We start from the raw sequence: 19,762 nt of genomic DNA, 5'->3' as shown, positions 1-19,762 counted from the left end.
TGCATAAGTATAAAAGATTGGTGAAGAGTCCAGCTATTAACATGCCCGTTTGTCACCACGTGGGAAACTCATGTGAGACTGTGGGGCTACATTACCATACCGCTGTTTATATAATAACCTCAGATATGAGATTTACATCTGTTTGTTGTATAAAATTAATGAGTGAGTATGATACTGTTTGTATAATTGTGTAATATGATTTTGGACTGTTTAATGAAGAAAAATACTAATCCCTTTTGTATTTGAACTAAATCCAAGGACCACCCCTGAGCCCAGTACGGGTCAGACATCCAAGACAGCCCCTTCCTGCTATCTGAATAAAAGCCAACTCTGAGAAAATACCCGAGCTCTGAAGCAAGCTTCCAGAAAATTGGAACGGAAATGGCGCTCCACCAAACTGGAAGTCTTCCAACTAGCTTGGAAAGACAGAACCGTGCAGTATCGAAGAGCCCTCACTGCTGCTCGATCATCCTATTTTTCCAACTTAATTGAGGAAAATAAGAACAATCCGAAATGTCTTTTTGATACTGTCGCAAAGCTAACTAAAAACCAGTATTCCACAAGTGAGGATGGCTTTCACTTTGAACTTCTTTGAGGAAAATATCATGATCATTAGAAAGCAAATTACGGACTCCTCTTTAAATCTGCGTATTCCTCCAAAGCTCAGTTGTCCTGAGTCTGCACAACTCTGCCAGGACCTAGGATCAAGAGAGACACTCAAGTGTTTTAGTACTATATCTCTTGACACAATGATGAAAATAATCATGGCCTCTAAACCTTCAAGCTGCATACTGGACCCTATTCCAACTAAACTACTGAAAGAGCTGCTTCCTGTGCTTGGACACAATAAATGTCTCTCTATCCACCGGATGTGTACCAAACTCACTAAAAGTGGCAGTAATAAAGCCTCTCTTGAAAAAGCCAAACCTTGACCTAGAAAATATAAAACATTTTGGCCTATATTGAATCTCCCATTCCTCTCAAAAAATGTTAGGAAAAGCTGTTGCGCATACACTCATTACCTTCCTGAAGACAAACAATGTATATGAAACGCTTCAGTCTGGTTTTAGACCCCATCGTAGCACAGAGACTGCACTTTTGAAGGTGGTAAATTACCTTTTAATGGCTTCAGACCGAGGCTCAGCGTCTGTCCTTTTGCTCTTAGACCTTAGTGCTGCTTTTGATACCATCGATCACCACATTCTTTTGGAGAGATTGGAAACACAAATTGGTCTACACAGACAAGTTCTGGCCAGGTTTAGATTTTATCTGTCGGAAAGATATCAGTTTGTCTCTTTAGATTGTTTGACCTCTGACAAATCAACTGTAAATTCCGGTGCTCCTCAATGCTTAGTTTTAGGACCACTATTGTTTTCACTATATATTTTACCTCTTGGTGATGTCATTTGGAAACATAATGTTAACTTTCACTGCTATGCGGACGACACACAGCTGTACATTTCAATGAAACATGGTGAAGCCCCAAAATTGCCCTCCCTGGAAGCCTGTGTTTCAGACATAAGGAAGTGGATGGCGGCAAATGTTCTATTTATTAAACTCGGACAAAACAGAGATGCTAGTTCTAGGTCCCAAGAAACAAAGAGATCTTCTGTTGAATCTGACAATTAATCTTGATGGTTGTACAGTCATCTCAAATAAAACTGTGAAGGACCTTGGCGTTACTCTGGACCCTGATCTCTCTTTTGACGAACATATCAAGACTGTTTCAAGGACAGGCTTTTCCTATCTACGTAAGATCAGAAAGTTTCCGTCACAAATTATGCAGAAAAATGTATCCCTGCTTTTGCCGCTTCTAGTTTAGACTACTGCAATGCTTTACTTTCCGGGTACCCGGATAAAGATCTAAATAAACTTCAGTTGGTGCTAAACACGGCTGCTCGAATCTTGACTAGAACCAAACATTTTTATCACATTTCTACAGTGCTAGCCTCTCTACACTGGCTTCCTGTTAAGGCAAGGGCTGATTTCAAGGTTTTACTGCTAACCTACAAAGCATTACATGGGCTTGCTCCTACCTATCTTTCCGATTTGGTCCTGCCATACATACCTACACGTACGCTATGGTCACAAGACGCAGGCCTCCTTACTGTCCCTAGAATTTCTACGCAAACAGCTGGAGGCAAGGCTTTCTCCTATAGAGCTCCATTTTTATGGAATGGTCTGCCTATTGATGTGAGAGACGCAGACTCGGTCTCGACCTTTAAGTCTTTATTGAAGACTCATCTCTTCAGTAGGTCCTATGATTGACTGTAGTCTGGCCCAGGAGGGTGAAGGTGAACAGAAAGGCACTGGAGCAACGAAAAGGCACTGGAGTTGTCTCTGCCTGGCCGGTTCCCCTCTCCACTGGGATTCTCTGCCTCAAACCCTATTACAGGGGCTGAGTCACTGGCTTACTGGTGCTCTTCCATGCTGTCCCTAGGAGGGGTGCATCACTTGAGTGGGTTGAGTTACTGATGTGATCTTCCTGTCCGGGTTGACGCCCCTCCTTTGGTTTGTGCCGTGGGGGAGATCTTCGTGGGCTATACGCGGCCTTGTCTCAGGATGGTAAGTTGGTGGTTGAAGGTATCCCTCGAGTGGTGTGGGGGCTGTGCTTTGGTAAAGTGGGTGGGGTTATATCCTGCCTGTTTGGCCCTGTCCTAGGGTATCGTCGGACGGGGCTACAGTGTCTCCCGACCCCCCCTGTCTCAGCCTCCAGTATTTATATAGTTTGTGTCGGGGGGCTAGGGTCAGTGTTATATATGGATTATTTCTCCTGTCTTATCCAGTGTCCTGTGTGAATTTAATTATGCTCTCTCTTTTTCTCTTTTCCTTCTTTTTCTTTCTTTCTTTCTTTCTTTCTTTCTTTCTTTCTTTTGTTTGATCCTGCTGGTCATCTATGAACATTTGAACATCTTGGCCATGTTCTGTTATAATCTCCACCCGGTACAACCAGAAGAGGACTGGCCACCCCTCAGAGCCTGGTTCTTCTCTAGGTTTCTTCCTAGGTTCTGGCCTTTCTAAGGAGTTTTTCCTAGCCACCGTGCTTCTACAACTGCATTGCTTGCTGTTTGGGGTTTTAGGCTGGGTTTCTGTACAGCGTTTTGTGACATCAGCTGATGTAAGAAGGGCTTTATAAATACATTTGATTGATTGACTGATTTAGAAAATAGAGTCTACTTTAAATACTCGGATGTCATACTCATTTTGTCTTTGACAACCGCTGATCAATAAGAAATGGGGATGCGCAACCGAAATCAACAAATAGCGGGAAACAATACAATCATGCATGACGCGTTCTCTGTATGCAAAAATATAATATTTAATAGTATGTGACATTTTGAAAATCAAGTATGGTTTAAATGACAGGATGTTCGGCTCTTCATCTACTAGAATTCAATGCACACTTTCCCAACAATGCATTGGAGAGGTGGGCTAGGAGTATTAGGCCGAAGCTTCTGCAGTGTTCAAATGTAGTTTTTGTTTTCCTTAAAATGATAATGACTATTGCGTCGTAGGCTACGTCTTAGAAAACAGTATTTTTTTCTTCTTTAAGAGGATTTCTGTATTCTCACTGAAAAGGGTTTATTGTTCTTTTAGCCTTCGTCAGAGCTTTTAAACTAAATATTAAACCTTTTGATTTCTGAATGTGTCGGCACAGGGGACTTGTGAGGTGGCTGCGTTATTGATGTCATGTTAAATCAGGCCTTTTTATTTGAACAGATTGTTTTAGTTTTGTAGTCTAGGCTAGCTATTGAATTATTTCATTAATGGATCAAGCCTTAGCAGTCATTCTGATCTCATTCTCAATCATCAGTGGTTTAGTTTATTATGTTGCTGTCCAGCGGTTCTGACTTTCCACATTTGTCTGTGCGATAGCCTTTTGATTTTAACATTTGAAAAGTTATGGTGTGTGTGATAGGCTATTTGATTTAATTTATATGTTACAGCACTTTGGTTTCAGTTTTAAATATGTTGAAATGGAACCAAATGATCTGTTTCTGTCTTCAGTCTTTTTTAAAGTAGGATAGCAGGACTATATGGTCTGTTACGATATAAGTCGAATGTGATAGTCTGCCTATAACCAGCCTGAGTAGGCCTATAACTCCAATCATTTTCTGTTTAGAGAAATTAATCAAATTGGAAATGAGCTATTATCAGGTGGGTTAATGCGATGCCCCGCATCAACAATTGGTGTCCAATGGCCATGAACAAGAGATGGGACATGGTCTAGTCTTCCAAAGGAGAGATAGAATGATAGAATACACAAGGTGCAAGTTTGACATTTGTAGCAATTTTTCTCTTATGTCAGTCACTGACAGTTAGTAAAGAGCCAGCCCTGAAGACACACATCAACACCATCATCCCAGAAAACCTGGACCCACTAAAATTCGCATACCAGCACAACAGATTCACAGATGACACAATCTCAATTTCACATTGCCCTCAAACTTGGACAAGAGGGGAAATAACTATGTGAGAATGCTGTTCATAGACTACCGCTCAGTGTTCAACATGATAGTCACTTACAAGCTCATCACAATGTTTCAGACCCTGGGACTGAACACCTCCCTCTGCAACTGGAACCTGGACTTCCTGACGAGCCGGCCCCAGATGGTGAGGGTAGGCAACAACATCTCCGTCACGCTGACCCTCAACATGGGGGCCCCTCAGGGGTGTGTTCTTAGTCCCCTTCTTTGCTCCCTGTTCATCACGTGGCCACGGATGACTCCAAAACCATCCTCAAGTTTGCTGACAACACTGTGGTGGTAGGCCTGATCACTGACAGTGATGAGACAGCAGTAGGGAGGTCAGACACTTTTGAAATATTTTTTTTATTAACCCATCCACCACACCCCTATTCAGAGGACAAATATCTTAGTTTTTTTGACAGCTTTTTTACTACATATACATGCATTTTACATATACATTTTACATACAGTTGAAGTCGGAAGTTTACATACACCTTAGCCAAATACATTTAAACAATTTTTCACAATTTCTGACATTTAATCCTAGTAAAAATGCCCTGTCTTAGGTCACTTTATTTTAAGAATGTAAAATGTCAGAATAATAGTAGAGAATTATTTATTTCAGCTTTTCTTTCTTTCATCAGATTCCCAGTGGATCAGAAGTTTACATACACTCAATTGGTATTTGGTAGCATTGCCTTTAAATTGTTTAACTTGGGTCAAACGTTTTGGGTAGCCTTCCACTAGCTTCCCACAATAAGTTGGGTGAATTGTGGCCTATTCCTCCTGACAGAGCTGGTGTAACTGAATCAGGTTTGTAGGCCTCCTTGCTCGCACATGCTTTTTCAGTTCTGCCCACAAATTTTCTATAGGATTGAGGTCAGGGCTTTGTGATGGCTACTCCAATACCTTGACATTGTTGTCCTTAAGCCATTTTTACACAACTTTGGAAGTATGCTTGGGGTCATTGTCCATTTGGAAGACCCATTTGCGACCAAACTTTAACTTCCTGACTGAAGTCTTGAGATGTTGCTTCAATATATTCACATAATTGTCTGTCCTCATGATGCCATCTATTTTGTGAAGTGCACCAGTCCCTCCTGCAGCAAAGCACCCCCACAACATGATGCTGCCACCCCCGTGCTTCACGGTTGGGATGGTGATCTTTGGCTTGCAAGCCTCCTGCTTTTTCCTCCAAACATAACGATGGTCATTATGGCCAAACAGTTCTAATTTTGTTTCATCAGACCAGAGGACATTTCTCCAAAAAGTATGATCTTTGTCCCCATGTGCAGTTGCAAACCGTATTCTGTCTTTTTTATGGCTGTTTTGGAACAGTGGCTTCTTCCTTGCTGAGCGGCCTTTCAGGTTATGTCAATATAGGACTCATTTTACTGTGGATATAGATACCTTTGTGCCTGTTTCCTCCAGCATCTTCACAAGGTCCTTTGCTGTTGTTCTTGGATTGATTTGCACTTTTCGCACCAAAGTACGTTCATCTCTAGGAGACAGAACGCGTCTCCTCCCTGAGCGGAATGACGGCTGCGTGGTCCCATGGTGTTTATACTTGTGTACTATTGATGTACAGTTGAACGTGGTACCTTTAGGCATTTGGAAATTGCTCCCAAGGATGAACCGGATTTGTGGACGTCTACCAATTTTTTTCTGAGGTCTTGCCTGATTTCTTTTGATTTTCCCATGATGTCAAGCGAAGAGGCACTGAGTTTGAAGGTAGGCCTTGAAATACATCCACAGGTACACCTCCATTTGACTCAAATGATGTCAATTAGCCCATCAGAAGCTTCTAAAGCCATGACATCATTTTCTGAAAATTTCCAAGCTGTTTAAAGGTAGTCAACTTAGTGTATGTAAACTTCTGACCTACTGGAGTTGTGATACAGTGAATTATAAGTGAATTAATCTGTCTGAAAAATTGCTTGTGTCATGCACGAAGTAGATGTCCTAACCGACTTGCCAAAACTATAGTTTGTTAACAAGAAATTTGTGGAGTGGTTGAAAAACTAGTTTTAATGACTCCAACCTAAGTGTATGTAAACTTCTGACTTCAACTGTACATGGCACTTTTACATAAAGCAGTCACATAACAATAATACCTAAACAAACATAAACTCTTTAATCCAAACCCTCAGCCACTCTCAGCACATCCCACTTATCACCATAGACCACCCTTGTTTGGTTTCCATGTGCCATGTATTTCTCAATTGTGCTGTGATGTTTGACAACATGTTTTAACCTTTCTAATCATATATTATCCACAGATTGTGAGCTAAAGACGAAAACCTTTCCTAAGAGTATTATTATATTCTTTATTGACGGACTATGGCTTTCCAAAGTGCATGTTGTGTTTTTTAAAAACAATTCCTGAACCTGTGACCAGAAACAAGCTACATAGGGGCAATAACAGAATAAATGATCTATTGATTCTGTCTCTTCACAACAAAATCTACAGAGCTGAGATTGTTGTATGCCCCATATATATAGCATTCTGTCGGTGGCAATAATTTTTCAGTATTCACACACATAGCCCTTCTCTAGGATCCAGATGGCTTTGTCTAATAAGGAGGTCACTTCCCCAACAAGAGATAATTTCAGTTAAATGTATGTGAATATAAAGGATGTCTGGTTAGCCCTTTTCTGTTATTGTGCTTACACAGTCCATACATCATCTATGTCCCAGTCCTTTCTCACCACCTGAGAGTAAACTGTGTCTTCCCTTAAAGGATGCTGGTTCCCCACTGCCACTGCAGAGTAGGTGACTTCCTCAGCCGGCTTGACGTCTGCATCTTTCTGGTCTTCTCCAGATGAGTCGTGTGCTTTGCTCTTGTCAATGTTGAATCTGACGATCTCAGAATAAACCAGGTCCTGGGGAAAGACAAAGGGAGGGAGAGGGTTAGAGAGATGAGAATTGCTCAATGATTACAAATATAATGTGATTAGCTAAAATCTTAGGCTGGAATTCAGTCAAACGCACAACAGAAAACAAGTTTTCAATGGAAAAACCTTACCTCTTCTCTTCCTGTTCCTGTCCTGTCAGCATTAACCGCCAGGCTGCTTGCATCTGAAAAACAACCACAGCGGGTTTTACAGAAAGCAGAAATCCAGGACAGGGCTGACTGAGCAGAAGGGGAACTTTTTTGTGTGGTTCCTACTCACCAATGCTGACAGAGGGGTTGAATAAAGCCTTGTGCCTAGTTAGAGAGATAATATAAATATTCACTGGTTAAACATAACATTCAGTTCCTCTGCACTTCTAATGTCTGATGATACATTCCATGCCATTGAGATACATACAGTATATATTTATTATGTTCTGTAACTATGTGTTACAGACAGCGACCACACACCTCTTCCTGACAATGATGAGGTAAGCTGTGGCTGTCACAACAACTGTTACCAGGAGGGCTGCGGTAACAATCCCAGCAACCGCGCCAGATGATGGAGGTGGAGTCTGATCTGGGCGAGGAAACAGAACCACTGTCACCACTTTGACCTCTGATCCAACTGATTTTATTTTGTTCCCTATACTAAGAGTTCCAGAGGGTTGAGTGGAGCTGAAGGATGGGACTAAAAACAAACTAAATATAACTATAGTAAAATATACTGTGTCCGTAAAATGTATATACGTAGTATGTATAAGCTGGAAGTAGAAGCCTAAGTGTTGTTGCCCATTAGTTTACTCCAAATAGGGGAGGGATGGAATGGTTAGGGGAAGATATCTGTAAAAATATATATATATATACTGTATATTGGAAATTATGGAAATGATGCATACAATTACATTGATGGAAGCCACAATCTATCTACAATATTAAAGCTGAACTTCCAGACTCACCCAGTAGAGTGAGGATGGTTGTCCCCTCAATTGAGCCACTGGGGAAGACTGTCAGGAGACAGGTGTATTTCCCTGCATCAGTCATCTCCACATCTTTTATAGTAATAGAGGAATCACCTGTGGAAGCTCCAGCGAACACCAACCTCCCTTTTAGGGGTGACCCAGAAATGTTTAGCCCTAAGTTAGGGCTAAAGACAGCTATGGAAACCCTTTTAGTATCTGATTTCTCCAACTGCCACTCAGCCTGAGTGAGATTGCCCTGGAGCAACTTACAACGCAGTATGACATCATTACCCAGGTACGCCGTCACATGTGATTCAACACTGACCTGAGCTTCCAAAACTACGAAGATGGAGACCGAAGAAGAGAGAGAAATGGAGAGAGAGAGAAAGATAGAGAGAGGGATCACAAACCATTAAAAAAAACACAACCCTACAGTTGTTCGTTAATGGTTTTTAGCTTCTGTTTTCCCCTCTAGTCTGGGTTGTGTTAATTTGGGACCAAAATATTTAAAAAATGTGCAACTTAGAACTAAAATTAGTATTCCTTTTTGGACAAGTTCAGATAGTAACTCCCTGTTTTCTTCATATCTACTGAACAAAAATCCAGGTTATTAACAGGACCTTCTATATTTTCCCTCCAGGTTCACAGGACCTTCTATATTTTCCCTCCAGCTTAACAGGACCTTCTCTATAAGAGAATAAAGTTACAAATAAAATATGTCTTACCTGAAGAGAGGCCAATGTGTGCCAGCAGAAAAACGGCAGACAGTCTGCATTTTTCCATAGCACTCCTGCTACAAATGTGATCTGTGTGATCTATACACGGTCAAAACACTCTCAACTTGTTGTGTTAAATTAACTGAAGCATTCGATCAGCCAGGAACTGAGCATAGACGATGGAAAAGTCTCTTTGGACTACTTGTCTAATGTGGGTTAACAAACTGCTACAGATAGAGAAGTGAAAATATAGGAAGCATATTTCATGCTTCCTCCCATGAGTGTGGTAGACTGTCTGAAACTGTTCCTGGTTATCTGGACTTTGTTTTTAGACTGTGGTCAGTATGACTACTGCTGATTTGTCAACAACAGGTGGCAAGTCAGGAGTATTCTTTGGTTGTCTGAAGATTATGATCACTTGCCCATGTTTAAAACACTTTTGTGCGAGCGTGTGCACGTACTGTATGTGCGTGCATGCAGGTGTGTAGGAAGGGTTATATTTGGATTGCTTCTCACTCCGAGATGACAATCAGCGTTACAAGCACTGCTAGCACAATCCTAGTAACAGACCCCACTGACAACGTTACTGATGATGGTGGCTCTTCTGAAAATACAATATGGCCTGGTTACACATACAGCCTTGATTTCCCACACCATCTCTTGTTCTTTAGGGCATTTTACGGCATGGATTACTAGACACGAGCATTACAAATAATGGCAAGAATGATAAATGCATAATAAATAACATTTGTTTGATAGGATAACTCACATTACCTTTGGGAGTTACTGACACCCAGCACAGTGCGGATGGTTGTTTCTTTGAGTGTGCCACTGATGGAGCCTGCCCATTTAAAGGTGTATTTCCCATCATCTCCACATCTTCTATAGTGATGGAGCCTCTGAAAGCATTAGCCAACACCACCCTCCCTTGTAGTGGTGACTCAGGAATGTAAGCCTTAACGTCTAACAAAGCTATGGGAACCTATTAACAACAGTTGTACATGGAGCAGGTTCAGTTCATGAGATGAATACAACATTTAATACCATTCTTTTATTGGAATTTCAGTTAATATTTTGCATCCTATATAGTGCACTCCTTTTGGCCAGAGCCACATAGGCAGTCTAGTCCTCACTAGTTTAGTGAGGATTCAGCAAGCATAACAGGATTACTCAAACTTCCTCTCATCTTCAGTGAAAAAAGAGTTGCTGTTACATCTGTTTCAAAATGTGGTTCAGTAGGGGAGGTTTCTATGAAAACACCCCTGTTGGCATTTAGTGTAGCACAGGTCATGGTCTGAGGGATGGCACTTTGACCAGAGAAAGCTGATTCAAATTAGTAAGACTTCAACTGGTGTGTGCAATTTAAGGGGATATAATTTGTCCTCTATAGTTGCCTGTTCTATAATTACATTGAGCAAGTATACATAGCTGGATGGCTGAGCTGAACAGTACAAAGACCCGTGTCTAATCAGGGATGGAGTACAGTAGTGTCTAGTTTCTAGTCTTCTTGGCTGGTCCTCCAGTGAATGGTTGTCCTGTCTGCATTTATTTGATTACTGTGTAAAACTTGATGGGTGAAGTCCAGAGCCAACTGAGGAAGATTAGTTGAGATCAGCTGCTCTCTGAGTACAGGAGAGAGAGAGAGAGAGAGAGAGAGAGAGAGAGAGAGAGAGAGAGAGAGAGAGAGAGAGAGAGAGAGAGAGAGAGAGAGAGAGAGAGGAGAGAGAGAGAGAGAGAGAGAGAGAGAGAGAGAGAGAGAGAGAGAGAGAGAGAGAGAGAGAGAGAGAGAGAGAGAGAGAGAGAGAGAGAGAGAGAGAGAGAGAGAGAGAGAGAGGAGAGAGAGAGAGAGAGAGAGAGAGAGAGAGAGAGAGAGAGAGAGAGAGAGAGAGGCAACTATAAAACTATAAAACAAGTATTATCAAAGGTAATATCATAATGAGGATGCAATAAAAAGTTAACTTACCACTTTATACTTCTGTTGTATATGTTGGAGCTCTGGATTTCCGGTAGTGAAGACAAAAATAGACACATTGAGTAAGTGTGTTTAAATCATCTGGCTAATAGATAGACTAGTCAGGGACAATGTGGTATATCAAAGATTGCGTCTCGGAGAGTACTCCTTTTCATTACAGGTATCATAACAAAATGCTCCAATGCAGTAAGTTGCAAGGTTATTATAACAAACTCAAACTAAAACTAATAGTGAACAAAACTATTCATTAAACTGAAATAAAATAATTAACAATCCTCCTTGAAAAACTAAAACTATACTTAAAAATAAAACCATCGTGAATTATGCACTGGTTTTTTTCTCTACATTTTGGGCTGAGAGGTGTAGCGTGGCGCTTCAACACTCCTGATTGCGGAAACTGATCCACTACCACTGTTAAGTTTGTGCATCTACGTCATCTCGCTGAGTCTACCTTTAAAGCAAACCTGTGACCTGACCCATCACCTTATGCATTACCACACGACAGTGGCAAGTGATATCCTAGCCTCCCACGCATAGACTACTTTCTGTCCCTAATGCTAAAACTAAATCATATAAAAACGAAATATAAATGTTCTTATAAAACTCTGAAAATTAACTGAAACATGGTGGGAACCATAGATATACAATATCATGGTATCATAAGTGTTTTATTTAACTTGGTGGTGGAAACTCACTCTTGGAGGTGGCAGTGGAGGTCCTACATTCTCATACACACGACCACCTGCAAACAAATCAGCAGTTGATGAAGTTGATAAAGTACAGTACATTTTAAGTGTTAATGAGACAGATTGTTTCGCAACACTCAATACTCAACATTCAACAATCTCTCTGACCTTTTGTTCCTGGTCCATGGCTGGTGTCAGGTGCAAGGCTGGTTCCTGGTCCTTGGCTGGTGCCAGGTGCATGGCTGCTTCCTGGTCCATGGCTTGTGTCAGGTGCATGGCTGCTTCCTGAAGTAAATTTGGTTTTAGTTAGGATAACTCTACATTAAAGTTGAAATTGATTCAACTAGGAATAGTAGGTTATACTGACAAATGGTGAAGTTGACTTAAATATATTTTATTTGTCAAAGATAGAGGTTGAAAAAGGCCATGCGACTAATTAAGTTGAAACAACAAATCCTTTTTTTTACAGTGCACAGTGTGTCTGTGTCTGAGTTCACAGACGATAAAGGACAACTGTGGTCATCAGCTGCAGCTCTCCACTCTCATCTCAATACTTGTATGAATGATATTTCCATACAGTAATTGAAAAAAGTGTACTAGACTAAAATGATCATGTTTTTCTCTTACCTGTCTCAGTAGTATTTGTGGAATTGTTCCTAAACAGCATACAGAAAACATTTATATATGGGACATCTATCTACAGCCTAAATGGTCTGCAAAACATTAATACACAAAACCTCAAATGTCTTCTTGAAATGTATTGTTATGTCCCCACAATTGATGGAAGACATTTTTTCTGTTGATATCAAATGGCTTCCTGTTTTCTATGTAAAAGCAGAAATACAATTATTTAGTTTTACTTTCCCAGCATATTGGCACTACCAACCACATTGGTTTCATAGACTCACCAATGATGAGTTATGCCGAAATAGAGACCAAGAGCCACAGCAACCACTACCAACATCACAGCGACTGCTATACCTGCTGCTCCCGCTGGGCTCAGGGGTGGAGGGGTTTTATCTGCAATGCAAAGGGATGGATTCAATCAAACATAAACAAAACACAACCTACAGAACAGATGATGCTTCTGCCATTTAGCAGACACTTTTATCCAAAGTGACTTTCAGTTATGCATGCACACATTTTTTAGATGTGGGTGGTCCTGGGAATCGAACCCACTATCCTCGCTTTGCAAGTGCTGTTTTTTATCAACTGAGTTACAGATGACCACTGTTGTGATAGTTGATAGTTTTTGCATTTAATTAGCTTTGATTTTCTAGTGACTGTATCAGAGATTCCATTGTACCTTTTACTGACAGACTATGGTCCATACTGATAACATTTCCGGTGAGATCATTCCTAGCATCACATCTGTAGTCCCCACTGTTGTTGTAGCTGACCTTCTTTATGATGTATCCAGCTTCATGTACACCTGTCCTTTGCCCATTGAACAACCAGATGAACGTAGCAGGCGGTACAGACTGAACGGAGCAGTAAATGAGGGTATGTGTGTCCACCTCAGCGATGTTTTGGCCCAGGATGGTCATGGACTCTGGTCCATCTGTAAGTCCAAGAGCAGAAGACCCTCAGACTGTAGTAGTAACAGTGGTGTCCCGTCATTCAGAGCCCGAAAAATGCCTGTTTTGCATGTTATTTTGGCATTAATACGTGGCACATATCAGTTTGCAAACAATGTAAAAAATATATATATCATTGAGTTAATATAGCCACATACAGACATGATCTCTTTTTTGTTTTCTTGAGTAAAGCAGCTCCAAAATGCAGCAGTTTCAGCCTAGCTCAGTGCTTTCTGTGGTGTTGGGGCAAGCCAGCAGAAAATACGAAGCATTGCGCCGTGATTGGCTCAGTATTCTGTCACTCATGGGGACACTACGTCGCCGCCAAGTCTAAGGGGAGACCTCGTAAATTCTAGCCCCTGGGGTGCTGCCATAGAGTTACATTAGAAGTGCCCACCCAAGGAGGCTAAAGGTCATTGGCCACAGATAAAATTACATCAAATCACATTATATGTACAATAGCTTTGAATGGACTGATCATGTGGTTGCCAACCTCCATATAAAATCCACAGAAGAAGAAGTACTGATCATGTCAACATCATACTTTCAAAATCTTAGCTTGCAGTCATAATCATGAATCAAGTCGACAATCTACTGGCAAATAATTCTCAAGCCTTGTCATATGAAGAGAAATAATGAACAGAAATTATAGATAAAATGGATCATTGCTCATCGGCCATTAGACACAAACATTACACAACAAGTTGGAAATCGCAAATTCAACAATGAGTGGTTAATTGTGAAAGTATGATGTTGACATGATCAGTCCAATCAAACCTACTGTAGATATAACAGGATTTGACATAATTTCATCTGTGGCCAATGACCTTTAGTCTTCTTGGATGGGCACTTCTAATGCAAGTCTGTGGCAGAACCCAAGGGGCTTGAGTTTTCTAGCTCTACCCTTAGATTTGGCATTGACGTAGTGTTCCCATGAGTGACAGAACACTGAGCCAATCATGGCGCAACTACAGAACATTACCAACCCCTACGCACTGAGCTAGGCTGAAACACCTGCATATTGGGCTTTATTAACTCAATGATTATTATTTTACATTGTTTGCAAACTGATATGTGACGCGTATTATTAATGCCAAAATAAAATACAAAACGGTTAACCCTCCCCAAAAAATAGATTTTTTGAATTTTGTAGTTTTAGCTACAAATGTGGGTCTCAAAATAGATGGGGCTCTGACTGATGGGTTGTCACTGTTTCAATAAGAATGACAGATCAATAACTCACATTTCTATGTGGATTTGGTCACATCGCCCAAAAGTAACATATTGCAGCTTTAAGCCTAGTCCTGGATGTAAAACTATTTGGAAGTATGCTTGTTAGTTCAGGACTAGGCTTAATCCTTGTCTGAGAATCCGACCCATAGATTATTAGATTAGTTATAGACCTTTACTCACAGTTCACTATCATTCTATAGGAGGCAGTAGCAGAGCTGGCAGGGTTGGTGAGTTTACACACATATCCTCCGCTGTCGTGTCTCTTCACAGGACTGATGAATAATGTCCTGTTTTCCTCTGAGAATAATATATTGCCACCAGCAGACAGAGACTGACCTTCCTTCATCCATTGTATAACAGTGATGTTACCAGCAGCCTCACAGGTTAAATTGGCGGAGCTCCAATCTGCAAACAGATGGTTTGGTGGTCCTGTGATGTTGGCATCAGATATATTCTCTGTAAAACACGAAGTCATAGCCAAACACTTATGAATATCAAAGATACCACAATGATGATAATGATTTTGATGATGATAATGTCAAGTGAATATTTGTTTCAACCTTTCCTCATGGTAACTAAACTCTTTAAGATAGAATCCTTATTGCTACATACATTTTTTGACTTCTACATTCATGACATATATCCATTGATTCTTGACGAATGTAACTTCCCATTGGGCACATTATTTGAATTAACGTTGTTTCCACCTGAAATTACGTTGAACCAAAGTGGAGTAGACGTTGAATTGACATCTGTGCACAGTGGGTTATAAACGAGTCATAATCCCATCATAACCCAAAATGGAAACTTGTTTTACTCCAATGTTCGTAAAGAATAAATGTTAACACGCCTCCAAAGATGGTTAAAACAATAATCGTCACATCATGGATGGTCAGTCCTTGAAACCATAGCTCTGTCTATGAATTTGAAAGTGGTTACATTTCACCAGGCCCATATCTCAGCTTTTTACCAAAACTGAAGTGGGACGACCACATTGTTATTTTTTCATTTAAGGATTTGAGCTTTAACTCTCTTTGTCGTGGCACTTGGACTTACCATACACAACCAGTTCAGTTGATCCATTGATTGTTTCTGCTGTAGCTGTTGTTATAGTCACTATGTATTCTCCTCTGTCAGCCAGGGTCAGATTCCTGAGTTCCAGAGATCCAGTAGTTTTGTTCAGGGTGATCCTGCCTCCGTATCCAGGCCCTATAGAGTCATTACCTTTATAGGCTATAATACTGACTCCACCAACACTCCAGGATATTCTTATGAATGGCTTGACTGGTGGACTTAGATTTGTGATGAACATCGCTGTCCCTCCTTCTGCTCCATTCACAGGACCTTGTGGAAACAGACCCTGACCGACACAGAGACCTGGAGGGAATACAGGGCGGCAGAGAGCATGGCCTCAGACAACATACTGTACATGTAGGTACACACTGTACACTAAAACGTTCCATCATCCAGGACCGTTCTAAATGACAGACTCAGAGAACAGGCCCAGTAACAATCACACAGCACTAATAGTCAGACATAGCTAGCTATACGTACACACAACACATACAGACTGTCTTGCACAAAAAGGGTGTAGCCAACATTTGTAGTTCAAACACAGGAGAATAGGATGTGGAATCAACATTTTACCAATTTCACGTGGTGTCTGACAAATACATGAATAAATCAACTGAATAAGGCATGGTCCCTGACAGAGAGTTTTCTCCCCTATTTTGGTAATCAGAGTGTAATTACTGTACTCTGCTGTACACAGTAATCTATAGTACAAGAAATGAATTTCAATGAAAGGAATCTGTAGTTGTGAAATTAGCAACAAATGTAGTTATTGAGCAGATTGGGCTATGTGCAATTACAAGGGGGGAAGGAACACCATTCAATGTTACTACAATGTAAATGTACAACTCAAAGAGCTGTAAAGCATGGCCTAGGTAACAACAAGAGGTTTAAAGAGACAAAGAAGATATCTGCTTTACCTGTGAGTATGAACAGAGTGAGAGAGATGACTACTGCAGTTTCCATTGTTGTTGGAATACTTTGTTCTGTTCCAGATTTAGAAAGCGCTTCTAGTACACTCACAGTGTGATGCTATAGAATAGGCTGAGGTACTATCTTTTAGAGCTGCCAGCCAGGTGACAAGGAAGTTCCCCATTTACTGTAAGCCACATTGCAGTGACCTTTGTATCCGTTCAGGTAATGGCCCTGTAATGTTATTGTGATACAGATATTTATGGTTTACTGTACATGAAGGACAGGAATTCAGTAAATCTGCATGGCAGATAAACACACACCTTTTCCTAACATGGTCATTCATTAATGTGATCCGCCATTCAGGATTGGGCCTTGCTGTGGACCATGATCCAGAACGAAGTTAGGACACAAACACTCAGAGACAAGGATGAGGACCAAAACTACAGCTTTTAATGCATCCAATAAACAAGCTTTAGTTTAGTCGTCAACCCAAACATGAACTTGAACTACAAGCAAGTTGTGGATCAAGGCCGTGTGCCCTCGTAGGAAGACCACTTTGTGCAGCTCACCCTGCACCATCAAGTCTACTTCTGATAAGCTTCCCACTAAAGCATTAAAAACAATCAAGCAACCCAGAAAAGTGCAAGAAAATTGACCATATTGACTTATGCAGCCTGAGAAACAAGGTCCATGAAGTCAATAACTTGCTTGTAACAGATTATGTTCATATTCTGACTATCTCTGAAACTCATTTAGATAATATGTTTGATGGTACAGTGGTAGCAATACATGGTTATTCAATTTACCGAAAAGACAGAAATGCCAACAGGGGTGGTCTTGCGGTCTACATAAAGAACCACATTCATGTAAATCTAATGTTAAATACTGTTGAAGTAATTTGGTTACAGGTTCATCTGCCTCACCTAAAGCCCATTCTTGTGGGAAGCTGCTATAGAATGCCAAGTGCTAACAGTCAGTATCTGGATAATATGTGTGAAATGCTTGATAATGCATGTGATATCAACAGAGAAGTATATTTTCTGGGTGATTTAAATATTGACTGGCTCTCATCAAGCTGCCCACTCAAGAAAAAAATCCAAACTGTAAACAATGCCTGCAACCTGGTTCAGGTTGTCAGTCAACCTACCAGGGTAGTTACAAACAGCACAGGAATGAAATCATCAACATGTATTGATCACAACTTTACTAATGCTGCAGAAGTGTGATTTAAAGCAGTATCCAAATCCATAGGATGTCGTGATCAAAATGTAATAGCCATATCTAAGAAAACCAAAGTTCCAAAGGCTGGGCCTAATATAGTGCATAAGAGGTCATACAATACGTTTTGTAGTGATTCATATGTTGATGATGTAAAGAATGTTTGCTGGTCTGTGGTGAGTAATGAGGAACAACCAGACGCTGCACTTGACGCATTTATGAAACTGCTTATTCCAGTTAATAATAAGCACGCACCCATTAAGAAAATGACTGTATGGTTGAGAGGGATTTATTTTATTTCACCTTTATTTAACCAGGTAGGCCAGTTGAGAACAAGTTCTCATTTACAACTGTGACCGGGCCAAGATAAAGCAAAGCAGTGCGACAAAAACAATAACACAGAGTTACACATGGGATTAACAAACATACAGTCAATAACACAATAGAAAAATCTGTATACAGTGTGTGCAAATGGAGTAAGGAGGTAAGGCAATATATAGGCCATAGTGGCGAAGTAATTGCAATTTAGCAATTAACACTGGAGTGATAGATGTGCAGATGGGAATGTGCAAGTAGAAATACTGGGGTGCAAAAGAGCAAGAAAATATTTTAAAAAATGGGAATGAGGTAGGTAGTTGGTTGGATTTTTTACAGCTGCAGCGATCGGTAAGCTGCTCTGACAGCTGATGCTTGAAGTTAGTGAGGGAGATATAAGTCTCCAACTTCAGTGCTTTTTGCAATTCGTTCCAGTCATTGGCAGCAGAGACCTGGACGGAAAGGTGGCCAAAGGAGGTGTTGGCTTTGGGGATGACCAGTGAAATATACCTGCTGGAGCGTGTGCTACGGGTGGGTGTTGCTATGGTGACCAGTGAGCTGAGATAAGGTGGAGCTTTACCTAGCAAAGACTTATAGATGACCTGGAGCCAGTGGGTTTGGCAACGAATATGTAGCAAGAACCAGCCAACGAGAGCATACAGGTGGCAGTTTGCTCAATTTGCTGAGTAGAGTGTTGGAGGCTATTTTGTAAATGACATCGCCAAAGTCAAGGATCGGTAGGATAGTCAGTTTTACGAGGGTATGTTTTGCAGCATGAGTGAAGGAGGCTTTGTGTAAAGGCTGTCGCTTTCCTCATCCTCGAAAGAGGTGAGGAGAGAAGGATCTTCAGACCAAAATGCGGTTTCAGGGAAATAAGCCATCTTTTATTTTATAACAACGAAAACTGATGATGATGGCAACACGAAAAACAAACACTTTAACAAACTTACAAAATAACAAAACGACGTAGAACGGAACCTGAACATAAACTTACATAACTGAAACGTAAACTCACGAACAGGCAACAGACGACATCGAAACAAAACGAACAGCCAAACAGCTCCGAAAGTGAATAACATCGACAACGACGAAGACATCACAGGAGACAATCACCCACAAACAAACAGTGAGAATACCCTACCTAAATATGACTCTTAATTAGAGGCAAACGCAAACCACCTGCCTCTAATCAAGAGCCATACCAGGCAAACCAAAACCAACATAGAAACAGAAAACATAGAATGCCCACCCAACCTCACGTCCTGACCAACTAACACACAAAAACTAACATAAATAGGTCAGGAACGTGACAGTACCCCCCCCACAAGGTGCGAACTCCGGACGCACCAGCACAAAGTCTAGGGGAGGGTCTGGGTGGGCATCTAACCACGGTGGTGGCTCAGGCTCCGGGCGCGGTTCCCACCCCACCATAATCCATCCTAGCCTCCTCCCTCCAAGAATGTCCACCCTCTTACTTCCCCCACAAAATCCTCTTAATAACATATCTAAGAATGACAACACCGGGACAGAGAGATAAACCAAGACAGAGGGATAGATAAGAATATAGAGGTAGAAAAAGATAGAGAGGGAGATCAGGATAGAGGGGCAACTCCGGACTGAAAGGCAGCTCCGGACAGAGAGACAGCTCTGGACTGATGGGCAGTTCTGGGTATCTAGCCTTTTCAGGCTGAAGGGCAGCTCATGGCTGACTGACGACTCTCGACGCTCATGGCA

At 41.1% G+C, this 19,762-nt stretch overlaps 1 protein-coding gene across 1 annotated transcript; it reads right to left on the bottom strand.

Moving 5' to 3' along the window:
- Window positions 1–4,820: 4,820 nt before the first annotated feature.
- Window positions 4,821–16,662, bottom strand: LOC129844173 (uncharacterized). The gene is made up of 16 exons (XM_055912591.1): window positions 16,501–16,662; window positions 15,566–15,886; window positions 14,690–14,965; window positions 13,006–13,260; window positions 12,608–12,719; window positions 12,327–12,355; window positions 11,868–11,984; window positions 11,709–11,755; window positions 11,005–11,036; window positions 10,466–10,482; window positions 9,051–9,140; window positions 8,323–8,664; window positions 7,835–7,943; window positions 7,644–7,678; window positions 7,496–7,548; window positions 4,821–7,352 (listed from the first exon to the last, which is right to left on the bottom strand). Exons 1-16 carry the CDS (start codon window positions 16,544–16,546, stop codon window positions 7,137–7,139), a joined length of 2,097 nt encoding a protein of 698 aa, XP_055768566.1. The 5' UTR covers window positions 16,547–16,662; the 3' UTR covers window positions 4,821–7,136.
- Between the last annotated feature and the right edge of the window lie 3,100 nt (window positions 16,663–19,762).

The sequence above is a fragment of the Salvelinus fontinalis genome, unplaced genomic scaffold (assembly GCF_029448725.1).
Source record: "Salvelinus fontinalis isolate EN_2023a unplaced genomic scaffold, ASM2944872v1 scaffold_0187, whole genome shotgun sequence".
In the NCBI taxonomy this organism is placed as follows: domain Eukaryota; kingdom Metazoa; phylum Chordata; class Actinopteri; order Salmoniformes; family Salmonidae; genus Salvelinus; species Salvelinus fontinalis.
This window is presented reverse-complemented; position numbering and strand designations above follow the sequence as displayed.